The sequence below is a fragment of the Podarcis melisellensis genome, assembly GCF_964234715.1.
Source record: "Podarcis melisellensis genome assembly, chromosome: 3".
NCBI lineage: Eukaryota > Metazoa > Chordata > Lepidosauria > Squamata > Lacertidae > Podarcis > Podarcis melisellensis.
Window position 1 is genome coordinate 460,513 of NC_138530.1, and position 21,209 is coordinate 481,721.

The 21,209-nt window shown below is 46.4% G+C and overlaps 1 protein-coding gene across 2 annotated transcripts; it reads left to right on the top strand.

Moving 5' to 3' along the window:
• Positions 1 to 211: 211 nt before the first annotated feature.
• Positions 212 to 10,878, top strand: LOC309365626 (uncharacterized protein). Of its 2 annotated transcripts, XM_081903853.1 has the most exons (6): positions 213 to 1,796; positions 5,250 to 5,331; positions 5,868 to 5,950; positions 6,667 to 6,793; positions 7,355 to 7,949; positions 8,034 to 10,877. In XM_081903853.1, the coding sequence occupies exons 1-6, from the start codon at positions 1,371 to 1,373 to the stop codon at positions 9,442 to 9,444; spliced, it is 2,724 nt and encodes a 907-aa protein (XP_081759979.1). In that variant the 5' UTR covers positions 213 to 1,370; the 3' UTR covers positions 9,445 to 10,877. The 2 variants fall into 2 exon arrangements, with proteins under 2 accessions (XP_081759978.1, XP_081759979.1); XM_081903852.1 differs by having other exon boundaries at positions 212 to 1,796; positions 7,355 to 10,878.
• The last annotated feature ends 10,331 nt before the right edge of the window (positions 10,879 to 21,209 follow it).

A 21,209-nucleotide genomic window follows, 5' to 3' on the forward strand; every position in this document is an offset into this window, starting at 1 on the left:
GCCCCCCCCCCCAGCCTGTGGCAAACGGGAGAAATTTGGTGGGTCAACGATAATGAGTCTGTGACATATGAGTTGGTGCTTAGCGGTGGGCTCTGCTCCAGAGGCTCTTCAGAGATTGGGGTCCAAGTGAACCCCTCATGGCAGCACCTTGAACGGAGCCCCATTGTTGGGGGGTCTCAGTGAGGAGGGGTAGACGCATGGATGCCCCCGGAGATCCTTGGAGAAAAAGGTGGGATAGAAATGCCATTAATAAAGGGAGCCCAGCCCATAATCTGGGTGCTGCCAGATGGGTCTGGCATGACTTGTTTTCGAGAAACCCCTGCTGGGTCTTAGTAATCACAGCATCCTTTTCTCAGTCCTCACAGACTGACGGTTTAATTATCTGTTCTAGGACCTTCCCTGGTTGCCTGGTATCAATCTCAAGCTCACCGGTCGGTAGTTTTTCCTGTTTTTGAAGATGGGGACAACACTTGCCCCCCTCCAGTCTGCAGGAACCTCTCCTGTTCTCCAAGAATCCTCAGAGCTCTAGATGAAGGCTCTGAGCTTACATCCCCAAGCTCCTTCAGTACCTTGGATGCAGCTCAGCAGGTCCTGGAGATCTGAATTCACTTGAAGAAGCCAGGTGTCCAGTTACTCCCTCTTTTCCGATCCTGGACTGCAGCTCCCTCCTTGCACCATTTATTCTTTTATCACTAGGTTGGGCATCACTTTCCTTATGCAGCCACACTGTTTTCCCTAGATGCCTCTCACTTTTCTTTCCTGTTGGGACTGCCTGCATTTGGGCCTTCAATATTTCACCTTGAAGAAGCTCCCATTTCTTTTAGCATTTCAGAACATAGGATCTCGCCCAGTATCTCCTTAAGCCTTTTAAAATTGGCCGCCTTAAAGTGAATTCCTGACTACACTCAGCTTTCGTTTCCCTCTGTCTCAGGAAACCTCAAGAGGACATGATCACTTCCGAGTTTCCCAGTATTTCCACTTGGTTGATCAGTTCCCATCTGTTGTTGAGGACTAGGTCCAAGACAGATGATCCCCTTCTTGTTTCTTCCACCTTCTGGGTCATGAAATTGTCAGTGAGGCAATTCTGCATGGTCACTTTTCTGAGACCAGGGCCAGAGACATACTTCTCTTTCTTCTTACTTTTTTTCCTGTTAATGAAAGTTCAGAGTCGGGGCTGTGGTGCAGTCCAGCCCTGGCTCCTAGCAAGACTCAGCCACGCTTGCTCAGGAAACATTTCTCTTCTCCTGACCAAGTATCAGTCTGGTAACAGACCAATATGTTTGCTTTGTAGGATTTGCTAGCACCTCTCAATTGGACCATCAGAACTTGGCAGAAAACGAAAGGATTCCTTCCGATCTCTTGGAGGCTTCATGAGAGCCCAGATGGATGAGCAAGACTCAGCTGGCCCTGAAGCAGGAGGAGGCCCTGCCCTCCAAACTGGGAGCAGTGGGAGATTATGGGAAAACTCAGTGCAGAAGATCCCGGGTGAGGAGGACACCCTCTGCTCAGAGGTGCAGAGCCAGCAATTGACGCAGTCCGGCTCTCAGCAGGCCAAAGGACCCCGAGAGGCTTGTGGCCAACTCTACCACCTTGACTGTCGGTGGCTGAAGCCAGAAAGTCATACGAAAGCTCAGATGCTGGACCTGGTGATCTTGGAGCAGTTCCTGGCTGTCCTTCCGCTGGAGATGGAGAGCTGGGTGAGGGAATGTGGAGCAGAGACCAGTTCCCAGGCTGTAGCCCTGGCCGAAGGTTTCCTCCTGAGTCAGGCAGAGGAGAGGAAGCAGGCAGAGCAGCAGGTGAGAGAGACTTTCCTCTGGAAACTCCCAAGGGGCTCCAAGCAAGACAGGGAGCCTTCCAAGATGCTCTCCTAACGGCTCGCCCTCTTTTGAGAAGCAAGGGATGAGATCTGCTCCCCTAAAGTGTTTGCTTCAATCATTCCTTTTCTTTTCTTTTTTTTTAATATTTATTGAAATTTTTGAATTAACAATATAGCAAACAAACAAAGTTATAACATAACATAACATATTTTCTTTACTTCTTGGGACCTCCTCACGTCTCCCTCCCCTATTTTCCAGTTTAAAAGTTAGTCCAACAAATTATCTCCTTACTTCCATCCTTACTGGCTAGTTTTCAATATTATATTTCAAATTTTAAAAACCTTGGTTATATTCCATAACAAATTAAATTAAGCCAAATAGTTATCTTACATTTTACCTTGTCTTCTTACTTCACTTCATCTAATTTAATGGTGCCAAATTGTTTATAATCAAGCATCCTGTTTAACATTCATAAAGCTTACAATATTTTTGCAAATAATTCTTAAAGTTTTTCCAATCCTCTTCCACCTTCTCCTCTCCCAGATCTCGGATTCTGCCGGTCATCTCAGCTAGTTGCATATAGTCCATCAGTTGCATCTGCCATTCTTCCAGTGTGGGTAAATCTTGAGTTTTCCAGTGCTTTGCGAGAAGTATCCTTGCTGCTGTTGTTGCGTACATGAAAAATGTTCGGTCCTTCTTTACCACCCCTTGGCCGACAATACCCAGAAGGAAGGCCTCTGGTTTCTTAGTGAAGGTATACTTAAATACCTTTTTCAGTTCATTATATATCATTTCCCAGAAAGCCTTCACTTTAGGACAGGTCCACCAGAGGTGAAAGAATGTTCCTTCACTTTCTTTACATTTCCAGCACTTATTATCGGACAGGTGGTATATTTTTGCAAGTTTGACTGGGGTCATATACCATCTGTATATCATTTTCATTACATTTTCTTTCAAAGCATTACATGCAGTGAAATTCAACCCAGTAGTCCACAACCTTTCCCAGTCCTCAAACATAATATTGTGCCCAATGTCCTGTGCCCACCTTATCATAGCCGACTTTACCGTTTCATCTTATGTGTTCCACTTTAACAGCAAGTTGTACATTCTTGAAAGTACCTTAGTCTTAGGCTCTAACAATTCCGTTTCCAACTTCGATTTCTCCACCTGGAAGCCTAACTTTTTGTCAAGTTTGAAAACTTCCTTAATCTGAGCATAATGTAACCAATCTCGCACTTTATCTCTCATTTTCTCCATACTCTGCAATTTCCAATTGTCTCCATCTTTTTCTAATATTTCCCAATACTTTGGCCAATTGGCCTCCATATTGAGTCTTTTTTGGGCCTTAGCTTCCAATGGTGAAAGCCACTTTGGGGTTTTATTTTCCAATAAGTCTTTATATTTTGTCCAGACATTAAACACTGCTTTTCTGACAATATGGTTCTTGAAAACCTTGTTAATCTTAACCTTGTCATACCATAGATATGCATGCCAACCAAAGGCATTGTTAAAACCTTCCAAGTCCAATACATCAGTGTCTTCAAGAAGTAGCCAGTCTTTTAACCAGCAGAAAGCTGCTGATTCATAGTACAGCCTTAAGTCTGGCAGGGCAAAGCCCCCTCTTTCTTTCGCATCTGTTAATATCTTGAACTTAATTCTGGGCTTTTTGCCCTGCCAGACAAATTTAGAAATATCTCTCTGCCACTTCCGGAAGCACTCCGTCTTGTCCACAATCTGTAATGTTTGAAACAGAAACAACATTTTTGGCAATACATTCATCTTGATAGCAGCAATTCGGCCTAACAAGGAAAGTTTCAGTTTTGTCCAACTGTCTAAATCTCTCTTAATTTCTGACCAACATTTCTCATAGTTGTCCTTAAATAGACTCAAGTTTTTTGCTGTTATGTTTACCCCTAGGTACTTTACCTTTTTAACCACATTTAACTCTGTTTCTCTCTGAAACCGTTCTGACTCTACTTCTGTCAAGTTTTTTCCCAATACTTTGGTTTTCTGCTTGTTTAATTTAAATCCCGCCACCCGACCAAAGTCTTGAATTAATTGAAGTACTCTTTTCGTGCTAGATTCTGGCTCCTGCAGGGTCAAAACTAGGTCATCTGCAAAAGCTTTAAGTTTATATTGTTTCACTCCGACCTGAATTCCTTCCACCAACCGGTCTCCTCTAATCATATTCAAGAGCACCTCCAGAACTGAAATAAATAACAATGGGGAAATAGGGCAACCTTGTCGTGTTCCTTTTTCAATTCTAAACTCTTCTGTAACCACATTGTTAACTATCAATTTAGCCTTTTGTTCTGAATAGATTGCATCAATCCCATTTTCAAAACCCCGTCCCGCTCCCATCCCTTCTAGGTTCCTCTTCATAAATTTCCAAGAAATGTTGTCAAAGGCCTTCTCCGCATCTATAAAGATTAACACTGCTTTTGTGTTAATATCTGTTTGCAAGAGTTCCAAGATATCAATAATGTTCCTTGTGTTAGCAAACAAATGTCTTCCTGGGAGAAAGCCTGCTTGGTCCTTATGAATTACTTTATTTAAAACTTTTTTAAGTCTACTTGCTAAAATGTCTGCAAATATTTTATAATCCACATTAAGGAGAGAGATGGGATGGTAGTTCTTAAGTTGTGTCTTTTCAGCTTCCGATTTTGGTATCAATGTGATAAAAGCTTCTTTCCACGATTCCGGCGCCTTCTTCCCCTCCATAATTTCATTGCTGACCTCCATCAGTGGTTGTATCAAATAATCCTTCAGTGTCTTATAGTACTTGGAGGTCAGCCCATCTGGCCCTGGAGATTTGCCCAATTTCATGTTCTGAATGGCATGCTCAATCTCTTGTGATGTTATTTTACAATTCAGGATTGATCTGTTTTCTTCTGACAATTTTGGTAGTCCATTCTTTTCCAAAAATTGTTTAATCTCAGTCTCATCTTGCGGCCCTTGTGTGTATAATTTTTTAAAATATCTCTGGAAACATTTTCTGATGTCCACGGGGTTCTGAATATTTCTTCCTTCAATCTCTAAGTTAGTAACTGTGTTTAATTTTTGTCTTTTCTTCAACTGCCAAGCTAGCAGTTTCCCACATTTATTCGCCGATTCAAATGTTTTCTGTTTCATCAATTTGATTTTCCACTCTATTTCCTGGTTTATCAATTTAGAATATTGTGCTTGATAGAGTTTGATTTCTCTCAGAATCGGCTGTGACTTCGGATTAGATCTTAACTTCTTCTCTAAATCTTTAATTTTCTCCAAAATCTTATCTTTTTTCTCATTTTGTGTCTTTTTTCTCATTTTCTTTGCAGCATTCTGTTGTATCAAGAACCCCCTCATCACTGCCTTGCTTGCGTCCCAGATACAATCATTCCTTTTCTAATCCTTCTCCCCATTCTCTGTTTTAAATCCTTGTTACTCTTTCAGGGAAAGGGTCTCTTTGCAGAAATGGGCCTGGAGTCCTGTGAGGCAGAAAAGACTCCGTTGGACGCCAGAGGGAGGCCACTGGGTAAAGAGGAACTCGTCTTTCTTCTCATTCTGGGGATCTTGAAACTAATCTTTAGGTTCTGTTCATCTTTTGGGGGGGGGGAGCACTTGGGGCCAAGAGCCCAAAGGAGGGGAGATGTATTTTGACAGGACATAAATTTGAAATGGGTACAATGTCAAAATGCACTCAACAAGCAAGACCTTTTCCATGGCACATCTATGGCACTTATCTCTAAGTGCTGAACCTCTAGTTACAGGTAGGTAGCCGTGTGGGTCTGCCGTAGTTGAAACAAAATAAAAAAATTCCTTCTAGTATCACCTTAGAGACCAACTAAGTTTGTTATTGGTATGAGCTTTCGTGTGCATGCACACTTCTTCAGATACACTGAAACAGGCTGCTGAAAAGACTTCTGTTTCAGAAGTGTGCATGCACACGAAAGCTCATACCAATAACAAACTTAGTTGGTCTCTAAGGTGATACTAGAAGGAATTTTTTTATGCTGAAGCTCTGAGAGACGCAGGAGCTGATGGCTTCCCTTTGACTTTTGTCTCTCACAGGTGACCGAAGGATGCCCCCCAGACCTCCTCATCCATCTTTTCATGATAACAGAGGAGAAGCAGCAGCTGTGGAAACAGATCTGGTATGGGGAAAGAGCTTTGTGGGGAAAGAGTCAGAGGAGTGGGGCAGCCAGGGAGCCTCTGGGCCGGAAAGAATTTCTCCTCCTCTTGGCTTCTGTCAAAGCCTCTGTCCTGAACAAAGATGGACAATGCCATTCAAGAAGGTTTATGTGCTGACAGGAATGAACAGCCATCTCTCCTTAACTGGGCTTCGGAATGTCACTATTTCTATGATTTATCAGTAGCTGCAGCTATATTTCTGTATTGATCTAATCAGGCTTCTAAGCAGTTGAGAAGCTTCCAAGAAGTTGAGAAGCCATAGCAAACCGTGGCCGGGATTCACCTCAGCAGCCCCCTCCTCCCCCTCTCTGTGCCCCCATGAGCCCCTTGAAGTTGGCTGTAGGGCAGAGGGAGGGTCCCATCGCCCCCCCAAGCAGCACACAGCGGGAGTAGAGAAGGGAGCGTTCTGTCTGGCAGACAGGAATACTTCCACAGACAGAACGATTTGAAGAACACCATGCGGAGTTCCACCCATTCACACAAAGATTAATACCCATCATTAAAATGCACAGTAAAATACATCCACTGAAATGCTAAAATAGGCATCCAGACCTAAAATGTGCAGCAAAATAATCCCATTAAAAGAACACAACAAGGAATGGGCAGAAAACAACCGGGGAATGTGTAGTAGATAATCTTTATGTTGTCTCAGAAGAGGACCTTTTTCCTTTTCCTTGAGGGTCCTCTGTGCTTTGAAGATGTCGCTGTGTATTTCACCGAGGAGGAGTGGGCGTTGCTGGATCCTGACCAGAGAGCTCTGCATAAGGAAGTCATGGAGGAGAATCGTAGGATTGTGGACTCTCTCAGTAAGGATTCCTGCTGGACTTTAATATATGTTTTGAAATACACCCACCCACCCCTGTGAGAATCCTGCAATATTTTGATGGCGCTTGACAGCATCTGGATTCTCATTCCCCACAGCTCACCTTGAATCTACTGTTTTGTCTGCAAATATTCTTGCCCCACATGTGCCTTTTTAAACCATGACCAGGCTGGTCTGAGCTGTCCAGACCTTCTTGAATGTAACCTTCCATGATGTGGTTAGAATTAGCAGCTTCTGTGAGGTTTTCTGTTTTTGCTTCGGTCACTTTCTGGTTGACCAAAGAGACAACTGGCCTTGCAGATGGAGGAGATTCCACGATTAGGTCAAACAAGATCTATCCTGGAAGATCCCAGGCTGTTTGAATCTCAGGTTCCCATCAATCTGTGCGTCAATGAGAGTCAACAAAGGCAGTGAACCCTGTAGTAAGACCTCAGATCTAACTCCCTTCCGTTCTTCATCTATCACAGACATTCATTAGCAGTCTTCCATAATTTGGGGCTCTATTTCTTCCTGAGGCTCTAATCGGTTTCTCTCTTTGATGCAGGTGCTGATGGATTGGAAATTATGAACAAGGGGAACCGTGACAACATTCACACAGTGGGGAAGTTGTATAAATATTTGGAGTGTGGAGAGAGTTATAGTATGAGCTCCCATTCTACTTCCCATAAAATATATCCTACTGGGAAATATCATTATCGGTACTTGGAAGATGGTAAGACATTTCGTCAGAAGACATTTCGCACTTTCCATCAAAGAATTCATACAGGGGAGAAACCCCATCAGTGCTTAGAATGTGGGAAGAGCTTCAGTTGCAAAAATAGTCTCACTTCCCATCAAAGAATTCATACAGGAGAGAAACCATATCAGTGCTTGGAATGTGGAAAGAATTTTAGTCGGAAGGATTACCTTACTTCACATGAAATAATCCACAGAGGGGAGAAACCCCATCAGTGTTTGGAATGTGGGAAGAGCTTCAAACTGAAGAGGCATCTCACTTATCATCAAGCAATTCACAGTCGGGAGAGACCATATCAGTGCTTGGAGTGTGGTAAGAGCTTCAGTTGGAAGGACCATCTCATATCCCATCAAAGTATTCATACTGGGGAGAGACCATATCAGTGCTTGGAGTGTGGGAAGAGGTTCAAACTGAAGAGGCATCTCACTTATCATCAAACAATTCACAGCGGGGAGAGACCATATCAGTGCTTAGAATGTGGGAAGAGCTTTAGTCACAAAAATAGTCTCACTTCCCATCAAAAAATTCATACAGGACAGAAACCATATCAGTGCTTGGAATGTGGGAAGAATTTTTGTCGGAAGGATTACCTTACTTCACATGAATTAATCCACAGAGGGGAGAAACCCCATCAGTGTTTGGAATGTGGGAAGAGCTTCAAACTGAAGAGGCATCTCACTTATCATCAAGCAATTCACAGTCGGGAGAGACCATATCAGTGCTTGGAGTGTGGTAAGAGCTTCAGTTGGAAGGACCATCTCATATCCCATCAATGTATTCATACTGGGGAGAGACCATATCAGTGCTTGGAGTGTGGGAAGAGGTTCAAACTGAAGAGGCATCTCACTTATCATCAAACAATTCACAGCGGGGAGAGACCATATCAGTGCTTAGAATGTGGGAAGAGCTTTAGTCACAAAAATAGTCTCACTTCCCATCAAAAAATTCATACAGGACAGAAACCATATCAGTGCTTGGAATGTGGGAAGAATTTTTGTCGGAAGGATTACCTTACTTCACATGAATTAATCCACAGAGGGGAGAAACCCCATCAGTGTTTGGAATGTGGGAAGAGCTTCAAACTGAAGAGACATCTTACTTATCATCAAGCAATTCACAGTCGGGAGAGACCATATCAGTGCTTGGAGTGTGGTAAGAGCTTCAGTTGGAAGGACCATCTCATATCCCATCAAAGTATTCATACAGGGGAGAAACCCTATACGTGCTTGGAATGTGGAAAGAGCTTCAGGCAGAAAGCTAAGCTCACAGATCATCAAAGAATTCATACAGGGGAGAAACCATACAAGTGCTTGGAATGTGGAAAGAGCTTCAGGCAGAAAGTTCAGCTCACAGATCATCAAAGAAATCATACAGGGGAGAAACCATATCAGTGCTTGGAATGTGGAAAGAATTTTAGTCGGAAGAGTACCCTTACTTCACATGAAAGTATTCACCGAGTGGAGAAACCATATAAATGCTTGGAATGTGGAAGGGGCTTCATTAAGGACTGCCAGCTCACTTCCCATCAAAGAATTCATACAGGGGAGGAACTATATCAGTGCTTGGAATGTGGAAAGAGCTTCACTTGTAAGAATAGTCTCACTTCCCATCAAAGAATTCATACAGGGGGGAGACCATATCAGTGCTTGGAATGTGGAAAGAGCTTTAGTCGACAGAATAGTCTCACTGCCCATCAAAGAATTCATACAGGGGAGAAGCCATATCAATGCTTGGAATGTGGAAAGAGCTTCAGTCAGAAGGTTACCCTTACTTCCCATCAAACAATTCACTGTGAGAAGAGACCATATCAGTGCTTGGAATGTGGAAAGAGCTTCAAATGGAAGAGAAGTCTCACTTACCATCAAGGAACTCACAGCAAGGAGAATCATGGTATTTGAAAATGGGTCTCCTATCTCCTCTCAATCTCCTCTTTTCCAGTCTAAGCCTACCCAGCTCCTTCTATCGTTCCTTAAAAGGCTAGGTTTCCAAATGCTTGATTATATTGGTCACTCTTCTCTGCACAGATTCCAACTTCTCAATACCCTCCTTTGATTGTGACATCCAGAATTGAGCACAGGACTCCAGGTGTGGTCTGACCAAGGCAGAAAGGAACCTAGTATTACTTCCCATGACCTGGACATTAGACTCCTGTTGAGATAGCCTGAAATAGCATTAGCTTATTTTGCTACTGACTCACCTTCTTGACTCACGTTAAGCTTTCGGTGTTCTAAGACCCTTAGATCCTTTTCACATATGCTGCCGGCAAGTGTGGTGTTTCCCATAGAATCATATTTTATTTTATTTTTAAATAAATTTTATTAACCGGCCAAGCACATCAAATCAAACCACATCACATAAATTCCAAATTACAGAGCCGAATTTTTTAAATTTTGTTGGGGGGTCCCATACTTCCAGATCCGAGGAAGAATTCTGATCTAATCATTCCTTCTGCATTAATGTCCAAATCAGTCCAAATCAGTCCAAATAGATGTTCAAACAGTCCAAACATATATTCATATCTTGCTGTTTCCACATCACTCTTAATCAAATATTTTCTCTTTGTCCTTTATGGTCTCTTCTCATGGTCTCCTTAAGTTGATAAACACCGATAATACTCCTGCGTAGATTTCCCGTCGTAAATCCTCAATTCCAGTTAGTTCCCATAAATTGTCACCTTCGGAGATAAGATCACATTTCCCCTCGTAAATTTATAGCTCTGTCGTATCTGAAGCCTCTTTGAGGGGTCTCTCCCACGATGTAAACACACTCTCTTCCACCTCCCAGGCTTATTCCTCCGACAGAGCTTCCTAAGATGGCGTCGACGACATTTTTAACTGCATCAGAAGCAAAGCTCTTATACATTCCACAGTCTTCTAAAAACATGCTTTGGTTCGAAAGTTTATCTCCACACAGCCTTAGATTCACAGCTTAAGTCCTTAAAACCTCATTTCTGGCTTTTGACTCCTGAAGGGAGGGGATTCTTGGGGTATCACTTAGTAAAATAAAATGTTTCCCCCCCTCCCCCATCAGTCATTTGCCATACCGTATCGATGTATCTTCTCATAATTTAAAACTTGCTTTTCCAGAGACCTCTTCTGTTGCAGTCTTCACTCATTCCTCCTCATTTCCCGAAGCATGTGCATTCCTTCGTGCCAAATTGTTTCCCTTGAAGTTCTTGCAGCTAGTGGCGCAGGTCAGAGACAGCGTCCAGGAGTGCCGAGATCCCACAGGAGGGTTTTGTGCCTAATGCCCCCATCCCCCTCAAAAATTTGGGGGTGGTATCGGGCACAGCAGGCATATGGCCCCACTCACCGACCTGAGTGGGTAGGGAGGCTAATTACTCCCAAATTACCTCCTGTGGGTCGGAGAGATAATAATAATAATAATAATAATAATAATAATAATAATAATAATAATAATAATTTATTATTTGTAACTTTTTATTATTTGAACCTTTTTCTCTGAAGCTAAAATGACATGGACTAGAAATTTTTGAAGGAGTGGTTATTACAACCTTTGAAGGAAGTCTGCAACGAAATTTTGGAGGGGAAAAGGGTACCAGAATCGTGGAAAGAAGCTTTTATTACACTTATACCGAAGACAGAGACTGAAAAGACTCAACTTAAGAATTATTGGCCTATTTCCTTACTAAATGTGGATTACAAAATTTTTGCTGACATTTTGGCTAAGAGATTGAAAAAAGTTCTGATGGAGGAGATTCATAGAGACCAAGCTGGCTTTCTCCCAAGAAGACATTTGTCAGATAATGTAAGGAATATAATTGACATTTTGGAAAAGCTTGAGGTGAATATAAACACTAAAGCAGTTCTGATTTTTGTGGATGCGGAGAAAGCATTTGACAATATTTCTTGGAGCTTTATGAGGAAGAATCTCCGGGGGATGGGGGTAGGCCAAGGGTTTGAAAACGGTATAGGTGCAATATACTCTGAACAAAAAGCAAAGCTAATTGTAAATAATGTGGTTACAGAAGAATTTAAGATCGAAAAAGGGACACGTCAGGGGTGCACAATCTCTCCATTACTTTTTATAACAGTCCTGGAGGTCTTGCTGAATATGATTAGAAGGGACCAGTTGGTTAAAGGGGTACAGGTCAGAGCTAAACAATATAAATTGAGAGCATTTGCAGATGATCTGGTACTTACTTTACAAGAGCCTGAATCTAGCACTAAAAGGGTCTTAGAATTAATTCAAGAGTTTGGTCAAGTGGCAGGATTTAAACTGAGCAAGTCAAAAACTAAGGTTTTAGGAAAAAACTTAACATCGATTGAAAGAGAAAGGTTCCAGAATGAAACAGGTTTGACTGTGGTTAAGAAAGTGAAATATTTAGGTATCAACATGACAGCAAAAAATGGGAATCTATTTAAAGATAATTCTGAAAAATGCTGGTTGGAGGTGAAAAAAGATCTAGAAATTTGGTCAAATTTGAAGCTTTCCTTGTTCGGCCGAATTGCAGTTATAAAGATGAATGTATTGCCAAGAATGTTGTTTTTGTTTCAAATGTTGCAAATTGTGGACAAAATGGATTGTTTCAGGAAGTGGCAGAAAGATATTTCTAGATTTGTCTGACAGGGCAAGAAGCCCAGAATAAAATTTAAGATTTTAACTGATGCAAAAGATAGGGGGGGGATTTGCCCTGCCGGAATTTAAACTTTATTACGAATCAGCAGCATTCTGCTGGTTGAAAGAATGGCTGCTTCTTGAGAACATAGACATTTTGGACTTGGAAGGTTTCAACAATATCTTTGGGTGGCATGCATATTTGTGGTATGACAAGGTTAAAGCACATAAAGCCTTTAAAAATCATATTGTCAGGAAAGCATTGTATAATGTTTGGATTAGATATAAAGATTTGTTGGAAAATAAAACTCCAAGGTGGTTGTCGCCAATGGAGGCTAAGGCTGTGAAAAAGATAAATATGGAATCAAAATGGCCGAAATATTGGGAAATTTTGGAACAAGAAGGGGACAAATTGAAATTGCAGAGTTTTGAGAAACCAAAAGATAAGGTGTGAGACTGGCTTCATTACTATCAGATAATGGAAGTTTATAAGATGGACAGGAAAATTGGCTTCCAGGTGGAGAAATCAAAATTGGAAACGGAACTGCTAGAATCCAAGACAAAGAATTTATCAAAAATGTATAACTTGTTGCTGAAATGGAATACGCAGGATGAAACGGTGAAATCGGTTATGATTAAGTGGGCACAAGACATTGGTCATAACATTATGTTTGCTGACTGGGAAAAGTTGTGGACCACCGGTATGAAATTTACGGCATATAATGCCTTAAGAGAGAATATTATGAAAATGATGTATAGGTGGTACATGACACCAGTCAAGCTTGCAAAAATTTATCATTTGCCCGATAATAAATGTTGGAAATGTAAAGAAACTGAAGGAACTTTCTTTCACCTTTGGTGGACGTGCCCAAGGATCAAGGCTTTCTGGGAAATGATCTATAATGAACTGAAAAAGGTATTTAAGTACACTGTCCCTAAGAAACCAGAGGCCTTTCTCCTGGGCATAGTCGACCAACTGGTATTAAAGAAGGATAAAACATTTTTCATGTACGCCACAACAGCAGCAAGAATACTTATCGCAAAGTATTGGAAGGCACAGGATCTACCCACCGTGGAAGAATGGCAGATGAAGGTGATAGAATATATGCGACTGGCAGAAATGACTGGCAGAATCCGAGACCAGGGGAGAGAAACAGCGGAAGAAGATTGGAAGAAATTTAAGGATTCTCTCAAGAAATATTGTAAAATTAATGAATGTTAGAATGACGTTGGTTTAGAAATTACATGGTTTTCAGTGGTAATGGACAAGTAAAATGAAAAGAAAGCTTAAAAATTTAGCTAAAATTAAGGGTAAGGATTTGTTGAAGAAACAAAATTGAATTTGGAATACAGAGAGGGGAGGTATGGGGAAGTCGGGGAAGTAAGGTACAAGAAAATGAGGGCTTGAAATTATACTTGTTTTCTCTTTTTTCTGTTTTTCTGTTGTTGCTTTTTCTTTATTTTCATATTTTGTGTTGTGTTATTATAATAAGATCTAATAAAATTTCATTTAAAAAACAAACAAACAGAGCAGGCTTCAGCTACGATAGTTTAGTTTCCTGTCTCACCCCAATGTGAAATGTATTAAGGTTGTTTATTAGGTATATGCATTGGGCTTTTAGAAATCTCCAGAAACTCCCAGGATGGCTGTGTTCTTCAGGATAAAAACCCCACCTTGAAAGACTTAAACCTTGTAAAGTTGACCTAAATAGTGAAATTTGTGAACATTGTTTGTTGGCAAAGGAAACAAGACCTTCTATCCCCCAAGCAAAGCCAGAAAAGTTCAACAGAGCCTTTGTAACTTATTAATCCTGATATATGTGGTCCAATTCAACCAATGTCTCATGGGGAAAACTACAAAATGGGAAAATAAATTTTCTGCTTGTAAAAAAAAAATAAAAAAATTGTACCCCTCCCATCTGGCTGGGTTTCCCCAGCCACTCTGGGCGGCTTCCATAGAAACCAAAAATACAGTAAAATATCACAGATTAAAAACTTCCCTGATCAGGGCTCCCTTAAGATGTCTTCTGAATGTCAGGTAGTTATTTATCGCTTTGACATCTGATGGGAGCGCGTTCCACAGGGCAGGCGCCACCACCGAGAAGGCCCTCTGCCTGGTTCCCTATAGCTTTGCTTCTCGCAGTGAGGGAACCGCCAGAAGGCCCTCGGCGCTGGACCTCAATGTTATTGTCAGCCATCTTCCTATGTGCCCCCTAGTGGCCCCCCGTTTCCCACAGAATCATAGAATTGTAGAGGTCTAATGGTCTTTGTGGACCACAAGCTGAACATGAGTCAGCCGTCTGATGGCATCCAGCATGGAAGGTGTGCCTCCGTTTTTCAGCATTTTTAGTAGTCTATAGCAGTCTGCTCTTTTTGCCTTCCCTGGGAGGAAGGCGGAGTGGATGTCTGAAACTCAATGTCAAAGTGAAACTCAATCCAAATAAGACTGAGGCAGTTAGTGGGTGGTGCCCGAGACCAGATGGCTGGGAGAAGGCCTGCTCTTAGAAAAATATATTAAAAAATTAAATTGGTTTTACATAAAGTTATACACGATACCTGTAACCTTTCCAAAACATACAAAATATCAAGGTTCTTTCACACCTTCAGACCTTCCCCCCCATGCGTTCCAGTTCTAAAGATGTTATCTTTCCCCTTTTTCCTGCATCTTTAACCATTATCCATCTCTTATGTAACCATAGTAACCAAAGTTCAGCTCACATTACAAGTGTCATTGCATCCCTGACCATGATTTTAACTGTCTACAGTGGTCTTTCAAGTATACAATAAAATGATTCCAGTCTTTTAAAAATACTTGTTCTTCCTGGTTTCTGATCTTTCTCCTTAGTCTCGCCATTTCTGCGCATTCCATCAATTTGGTCTGCCGCTCTTCTTTCCATCTCTGGGCCAAAAACATTCCCGCTGCCATTATTGCATACGTAAACAGTCTCTTATTTCCTTTGGTAATTCATCACATATATTATATTCTAACAGAGAAGCCTCTGGTTTTCTGTCAAAGGGTGAGAGGAGAGACTCCACCAGGCAAGGCCTCCTGCCACCTGCCTTGCCCCGCCCTCCGCTTCTCAATGTGCATTGTATTGTTTTGTCTACTGTGGCTTGCCGTTGTTTTATTGATTATACTTTAGATATTATTGTAACTGTTGAGTGGATTTCTGTTTAACTTTTATATGTTATCATTATGTTATACTATTCTAAGTAATGGTTGAATGTTGCTATTTTGAGGTAGGCTGCCAATTTTAAAGTTCTGTTTTGTATTGCATTAGATTGTTAGAAGATGTACATTTTCTGTTTCTTCAGCTTGTAAACCACCTTGAGTATTGTATGATAGAAAGTCGGTATACAAATTAAAATTGATGATGTTGATGATGACAAAAGTTTTCTTAAACGCTTTCTTAAATTCAGTATATATCATTTCCCAGAACGCTTTTACCACTCCACAGGACCACCACATATGATAAAAGGTACCTTCTTTCCTTTTACATTTCCAGCAGAAATTTGAGCTAGTTCTATACATTTTTGCAATTTTACTCAGTGTTAGGTACCAACAGTACATCATATACAGTGGTACCTCGCAAGACGAATGCCTCGCAAGACGGAAAACTTGCAAGAAGAAAGAGTTTTACGTTTTTCGAGGTGCTTCGCCATACGAATTTCCCTATGGGCTTGCTTCGCAAGACGAAAGCCCATAGGGAAATCTCCGGGGACAGCGGGGAAGCGCAGTGAGTCTTCCCCGCTGTCCCCGGACCTCTTCTGAAGGCTGGCGGGGGGGAGAAAAGCCCTTCTCCCCACCGCCAGCCCCGCAAGCTCTGGGGACAGTGGGGAAGCGCAGCACGTCTTCCCCGCTGTCCCCGGACCTGGTCTGAAGGCGGTCTCCATAGGAACGCATTAATTGATTTTCAGTGCATTCCTATGGGAAACCGTGCTTCGCAAGACAAAACACTCGCAAGGAGAAAAAGCTTGTGGAATGAATTAATTTCGTCTTGCAAGGTACCACTGTAGTTTTCTTTCAACAAAGTGTAAGCCGTAAACTTCAAATCCTCTTTCCATGACATTTCCCATGATAATCATAGAATCATCGAGTTGGAAGAGACCCCAAGGGCCATTGAGTCCAACCCCCTGCCAAGCAGGAAACACCATCAGAGCACTCCTGACATATGGTTGTCAAGCCTCTGCTTAAAGACCTCCAAAGAAGGAGAGTCCACCACACTCCTTGGCAGCAAATTCCACTGTCGAAACAGCTCTTACTGTCAGGAAGTTCTTCCTAATGTTTAGGTGGAATCTTCTTTCTTGTAGTTTGGATCCATTGCTCCGTGTCCGCTTCTCTGGAGCAGCAGAAAACAACCTTTCTCCCTCCTCTATGTGACATCCTTTGATATATTTGAACATGGCTATCATATCACCCCTTAACCTCCTCTTCTCCAGGCTAAACATGCCCAGCTCCCTTAGCCGTTCCTCATAAGGCATCGTTTCCAGACTTTGACCATTTTGGTTGCCCTCCTCTGGACACGTTCCAGTTTGTCAGTGTCCTTCTTGAACTGTGGTGCCCAGAACTGGACACAGCACTCCAGGTGAGGTCTGACCAGAGCAGAATACAGTGGCACTATTACTTCCCTTGATCTAGATGCTATACTCCTATTGATGCAGCCCAGAATTGCATTGGCTTTTTTAGCTGATAAAAATTGTATATTATAACCATCACTGCCCATCACTGATCTAACCTCATCATTTTCAGTTTACCATTCTAGGGAGATGGCCGGCTCTTGATGGGGTTACACTTCCTCTGAAGGAGAGCTTCATAGCTTGGGGTCTTCCTGGATCCTTTCCTGTCACTCCAGGCTCAGGTGGCCTCCGTGGCCCAGAGTGCCTTCCGTCAGCTTCGGCTGGTGGCCCAACTACGCCCCGGTCTGGACAGGGATCAGCTAGCTACTGCAGTCTATGCTCTGGCGGCAACCTCAAGGTTAGATTACTGCAATGCGTTACACGCTGGGCTGCCTCTCAAGACGGTTTGGAAACTGCAGCTGGTGCAGAATTCAGCGGCCAGGTTGCTCATCGGAGCAAGGCGGTTTGAGCATATTGCACCAATCCTGGTCCGACAGCACTGGCTGCCCATTCAGTGTGCTGGTTTTGACCTATTAAGCCTTAAACAGCTCAGGACTGCAATTCCTCAAGGACCGCCTCTCTCCATATGAACCTCCCCGGACCCTGAAATCATCTTCTGAGGCCCTTCTTCGTGTCCCTCCTCTTTGAGAGGTCCGGAGGGTGGCAGCACAGGAACGGGGCCTTCTCTGCAGTGGCTCCCCATGTGAAGAATGCTCTCCCCAGGGAAGTTCCCACAAGCGCATTCGTTATACCCTTTTAGGCACTGGGCAAAAATGTTCCTTTTTAACCTTTGGTTGATTTGATTGACATCCTATGCCCTTTTAAAATGTAGTTGGGGGAGGGTTTATTTTGATTATTCTGTGGTTTTATATTCTGCTTTTATTTTGTGAATTGCCCTGAAAGCCTGTGGGCATAGGGCGGTATATAAATTTAATAAAGAAATGAAACGCCTCCTCCCAGGATTGTATCCCCCTGTGGATAAATAGCTCCTGCTGAAGTTGGAGAGGGGCAGCGAGAGCGGCAGTCGCAGACCCAGCAGCCCAAGTCTCAGTGGCTTATAGACCACAGAACCCCCTGCGCCCCACGACCTGTCCATAGTTGTCAACCTTCCCGTTTTTTGCGGGAAGTTCCCTTATTCCAGCCCCGTTTCCGGCTGCTATCCTGGATAGACTGAGTCATGCATGGAGCCTCCGGGGCCAGAGCCAGTCTACCTTAGAGCGGCAAAAGGCGCTCTCCTCCTGCTTGGGGCGCCTGGGTGCCACTGTGGGCGCAGGATCCTGGGCCGGATGGGTCCCCTTTGGCGCGAGGCACCTGTCCCAGGGCTCTTCCTGCATGGAGCCTCCAGGGCCAGAGCCAGTCTACCTTAGCGGGCCAAAGGCGCTCTCCTCCTGCTTGGGGCGCCTGGGTGCCACTGTGGGCGAAGGATCCTGGGCCGGATGGGTCCCCTTTGGCGCAATGCACCTGCCCCAGGGCTCTTCCTGCATGGAGCCTCCAGGGCCAGAGCCAGTCTACCTTCGCGGGCCAAAGGCGCTCTCCTCCTGCTTGGGGCGCCTGGGTGCCACTGTGGGCGCAGGATCCTGGGCCGGATGGGTCCCCTTTGGCGCGAGGCACCTGCCTTGGGGCTCTTCTCGCACGGAGACTCCAGGGCCAGAGCCAGTCTACCTTAGCGGGCCAAAGGCGCTCTCCTCCTGCTTGGGGCGCCTGGGTGCCACTGTGGGCGCAGGATCCTGGGCCGGATGGGTCCCCTTTGGCTCCATGCACCTGCCTTGGGGCTCTTCCTGCATGGAGCCTCCAGGGCCAGAGCCAGTCTACCTTAGCAGGCCAAAGGCGCTCTCCTCCTGCTTGGGGCGCCTGGGGGCCACTGTGGGCACAGGATCCTGGGCCGGATGGAACCCCTTTGGCTCCATGCAGCTGCCTTGGGGCTCTTCCTGGTTTCTGAGGAGTCCTGCATGGAGCCTCCAGGGCCAGAGCCAGTCTACCTTAGAGGGCCAAAGGCGCTCTCCTCCTGCTTGGGGCGCTTGGGTGCCACTGTGGGCGCAGGATCCTGGGCCGGATGGGACCCCTTTGGCGCAATGCACCTGCCTTGGGGCTCTTCCTGCATGGAGCCTCCAGGGCCAGAGCCAGTCTACCTTCGCGGGCCAAAGGCGCTCTCCTCCTGCTTGGGGCGCCTGGGTGCCACTGTGGGCGCAGGATCCTGGGCCGGATGGGTCCCCTTTGGCGCGAGGCACCTGCCCCAGGGCTCTTCCTGCATGGAGCCTCCAGGGCCAGAGCCAGTCTACCTTCGAGGGCCAAAGGCGCTCTCCTCCTGCTTGGGGCGCCTGGGGGCCACTGTGGGCACAGGATCCTGGGCCGGATGGGACCCCTTTGGCGCAATGCACCTGCCCCAGGGCTCTTCCTGCATGGAGCCTCCAGGGCCAGAGCCAGTCTACCTTAGCGGGCCAAAGGCGCTCTCCTCCTGCTTGGGGCGCCTGGGTGCCACTGTGGGCGCAGGATCCTGGGCCGGATGGGTCCCCTTTGGCTCCATGCACCTGCCTTGGGGCTCTTCCTGCACGGAGCCTCCAGGGCCAGAGCCAGTCTACCTTAGCGGGCCAAAGGCGCTCTCCTCCTGCTTGGGGCGCCTGGGTGCCACTGTGGGCGCAGGATCCTGGGCCGGATGGGTCCCCTTTGGCGCGAGGCACCTGTCCCAGGGCTCTTCCTGCATGGAGCCTCCAGGGCCAGAGCCAGTCTACCTTAGCGGGCCAAAGGCGCTCTCCTCCTGCCTGGGGCGCCTGGGTGCCACTGTGGGCGCAGGATCCTGGGCTGGATGGGCCCCCTTTGGTGCGAGGCACCTGCCCCAGGGCTCTTCCTGCATGGAGCCTCCAGGGCCAGAGCCAGTCTACCTTAGCGGGCCAAAGGCGCTCTCCTCCTGCTTGGGGCGCCTGGGTGCCACTGTGGGCGCAGGATCCTGGGCCGGATGGGTCCCCTTTGGCTCCATGCACCTGCCTTGGGGCTCTTCCTGCACGGAGCCTCCAGGGCCAGAGCCAGTCTACCTTAGCGGGCCAAAGGCGCTCTCCTCCTGCTTGGGGCGCCTGGGTGCCACTGTGGGCACAGGATCCTGGGCCGGATGGGTGCCCTTTGGCACGAGGCACCTGCCTTGGGGCTCTTCCTGCATGGAGCCTCCAGGGCCAGAGCCAGTCTACCTTAGCGGGCCAAAGGCGCTCTCCTCCTGCTTGGGGCGCCTGGGTGCCACTGTGGGCGCAGGATCCTGGGCCGGATGGGTCCCCTTTGGTGCGAGGCACCTGCCTTGGGGCTCTTCCTGCACGGAGCCTCCAGGGCCAGAGCCAGTCTACCTTAGTGGGCCAAAGGCGCTCTCCTCCTGCTTGGGGCGCCTGGGTGCCACTGTGGGCGCAGGATCCTGGGCCGGATGGGTCCCCTTTGGGATTCTTCCTGCACGGAGCCTCCAGGGCCAGAGCCAGTCTACCTTAGTGGGCCAAAGGCGCTCTCCTCCTGCTTGGGGCGCCTGGGTGCCACTGTGGGCGCAGGATGCTGGGCCGGATGGGTCCCCTTTGGGATTCTTCCTGCACGGAGCCTCCAGGGCCAGAGCCAGTCTACCTTAGCGGGCCAAAGGCGCTCTCCTCCTGCTTGGGGCGCCTGGGTGCCACTGTGGGCACAGGATCCTGGGCCGGATGGGTGCCCTTTGGCACGAGGCATCTGCCTTGGGGCTCTTCCTGCATGGAGCCTCCAGGGCCAGAGCCAGTCTACCTTAGCGGGCCAAAGGCGCTCTCCTCCTGCTTGGGGCGCCTGGGTGCCACTGTGGGCGCAGGATCCTGGGCCGGATGGGTCCCCTTTGGTGCGAGGCACCTGCCTTGGGGCTCTTCCTGCACGGAGCCTCCAGGGCCAGAGCCAGTCTACCTTAGTGGGCCTAAGGCGCTCTCCTCCTGCTTGGGGCGCCTGGGTGCCACTGTGGGCGCAGGATCCTGGGCCGGATGGGTCCCCTTTGGGATTCTTCCTGCACGGAGCCTCCAGGGCCAAAGCCAGTCTACCTTAGCGGGCCAAAGGCGCTCTCCTCCTGCCTGGGGCGCCTGGGTGCCACTGTGGGCGCAGGATCCTGGGCTGGATGGGCCCCCTTTGGTGCGAGGCACCTGCCCCAGGGCTCTTCCTGCATGGAGCCTCCAGGGCCAGAGCCAGTCTACCTTAGAGGGCCAAAGGCGCTCTCCTCCTGCTTGGGGCGCCTGGGTGCCACTGTGGGCGCAGGATCCTGGGCCGGATGGGTCCCCTTTGGCTCCATGCAGCTGCCTTGGGGCTCTTCCTGCACGGAGCCTCCAGGGCCAGAGCCAGTCTACCTTAGCGGGCCAAAGGCGCTCTCCTCCTGCTTGGGGCGCCTGGGTGCCACTGTGGGCGCAGGATCCTGGGCCGGATGGGTCCCCTTTGGCGCGAGGCACCTGTCCCAGGGCTCTTCCTGCATGGAGCCTCCAGGGCCAGAGCCAGT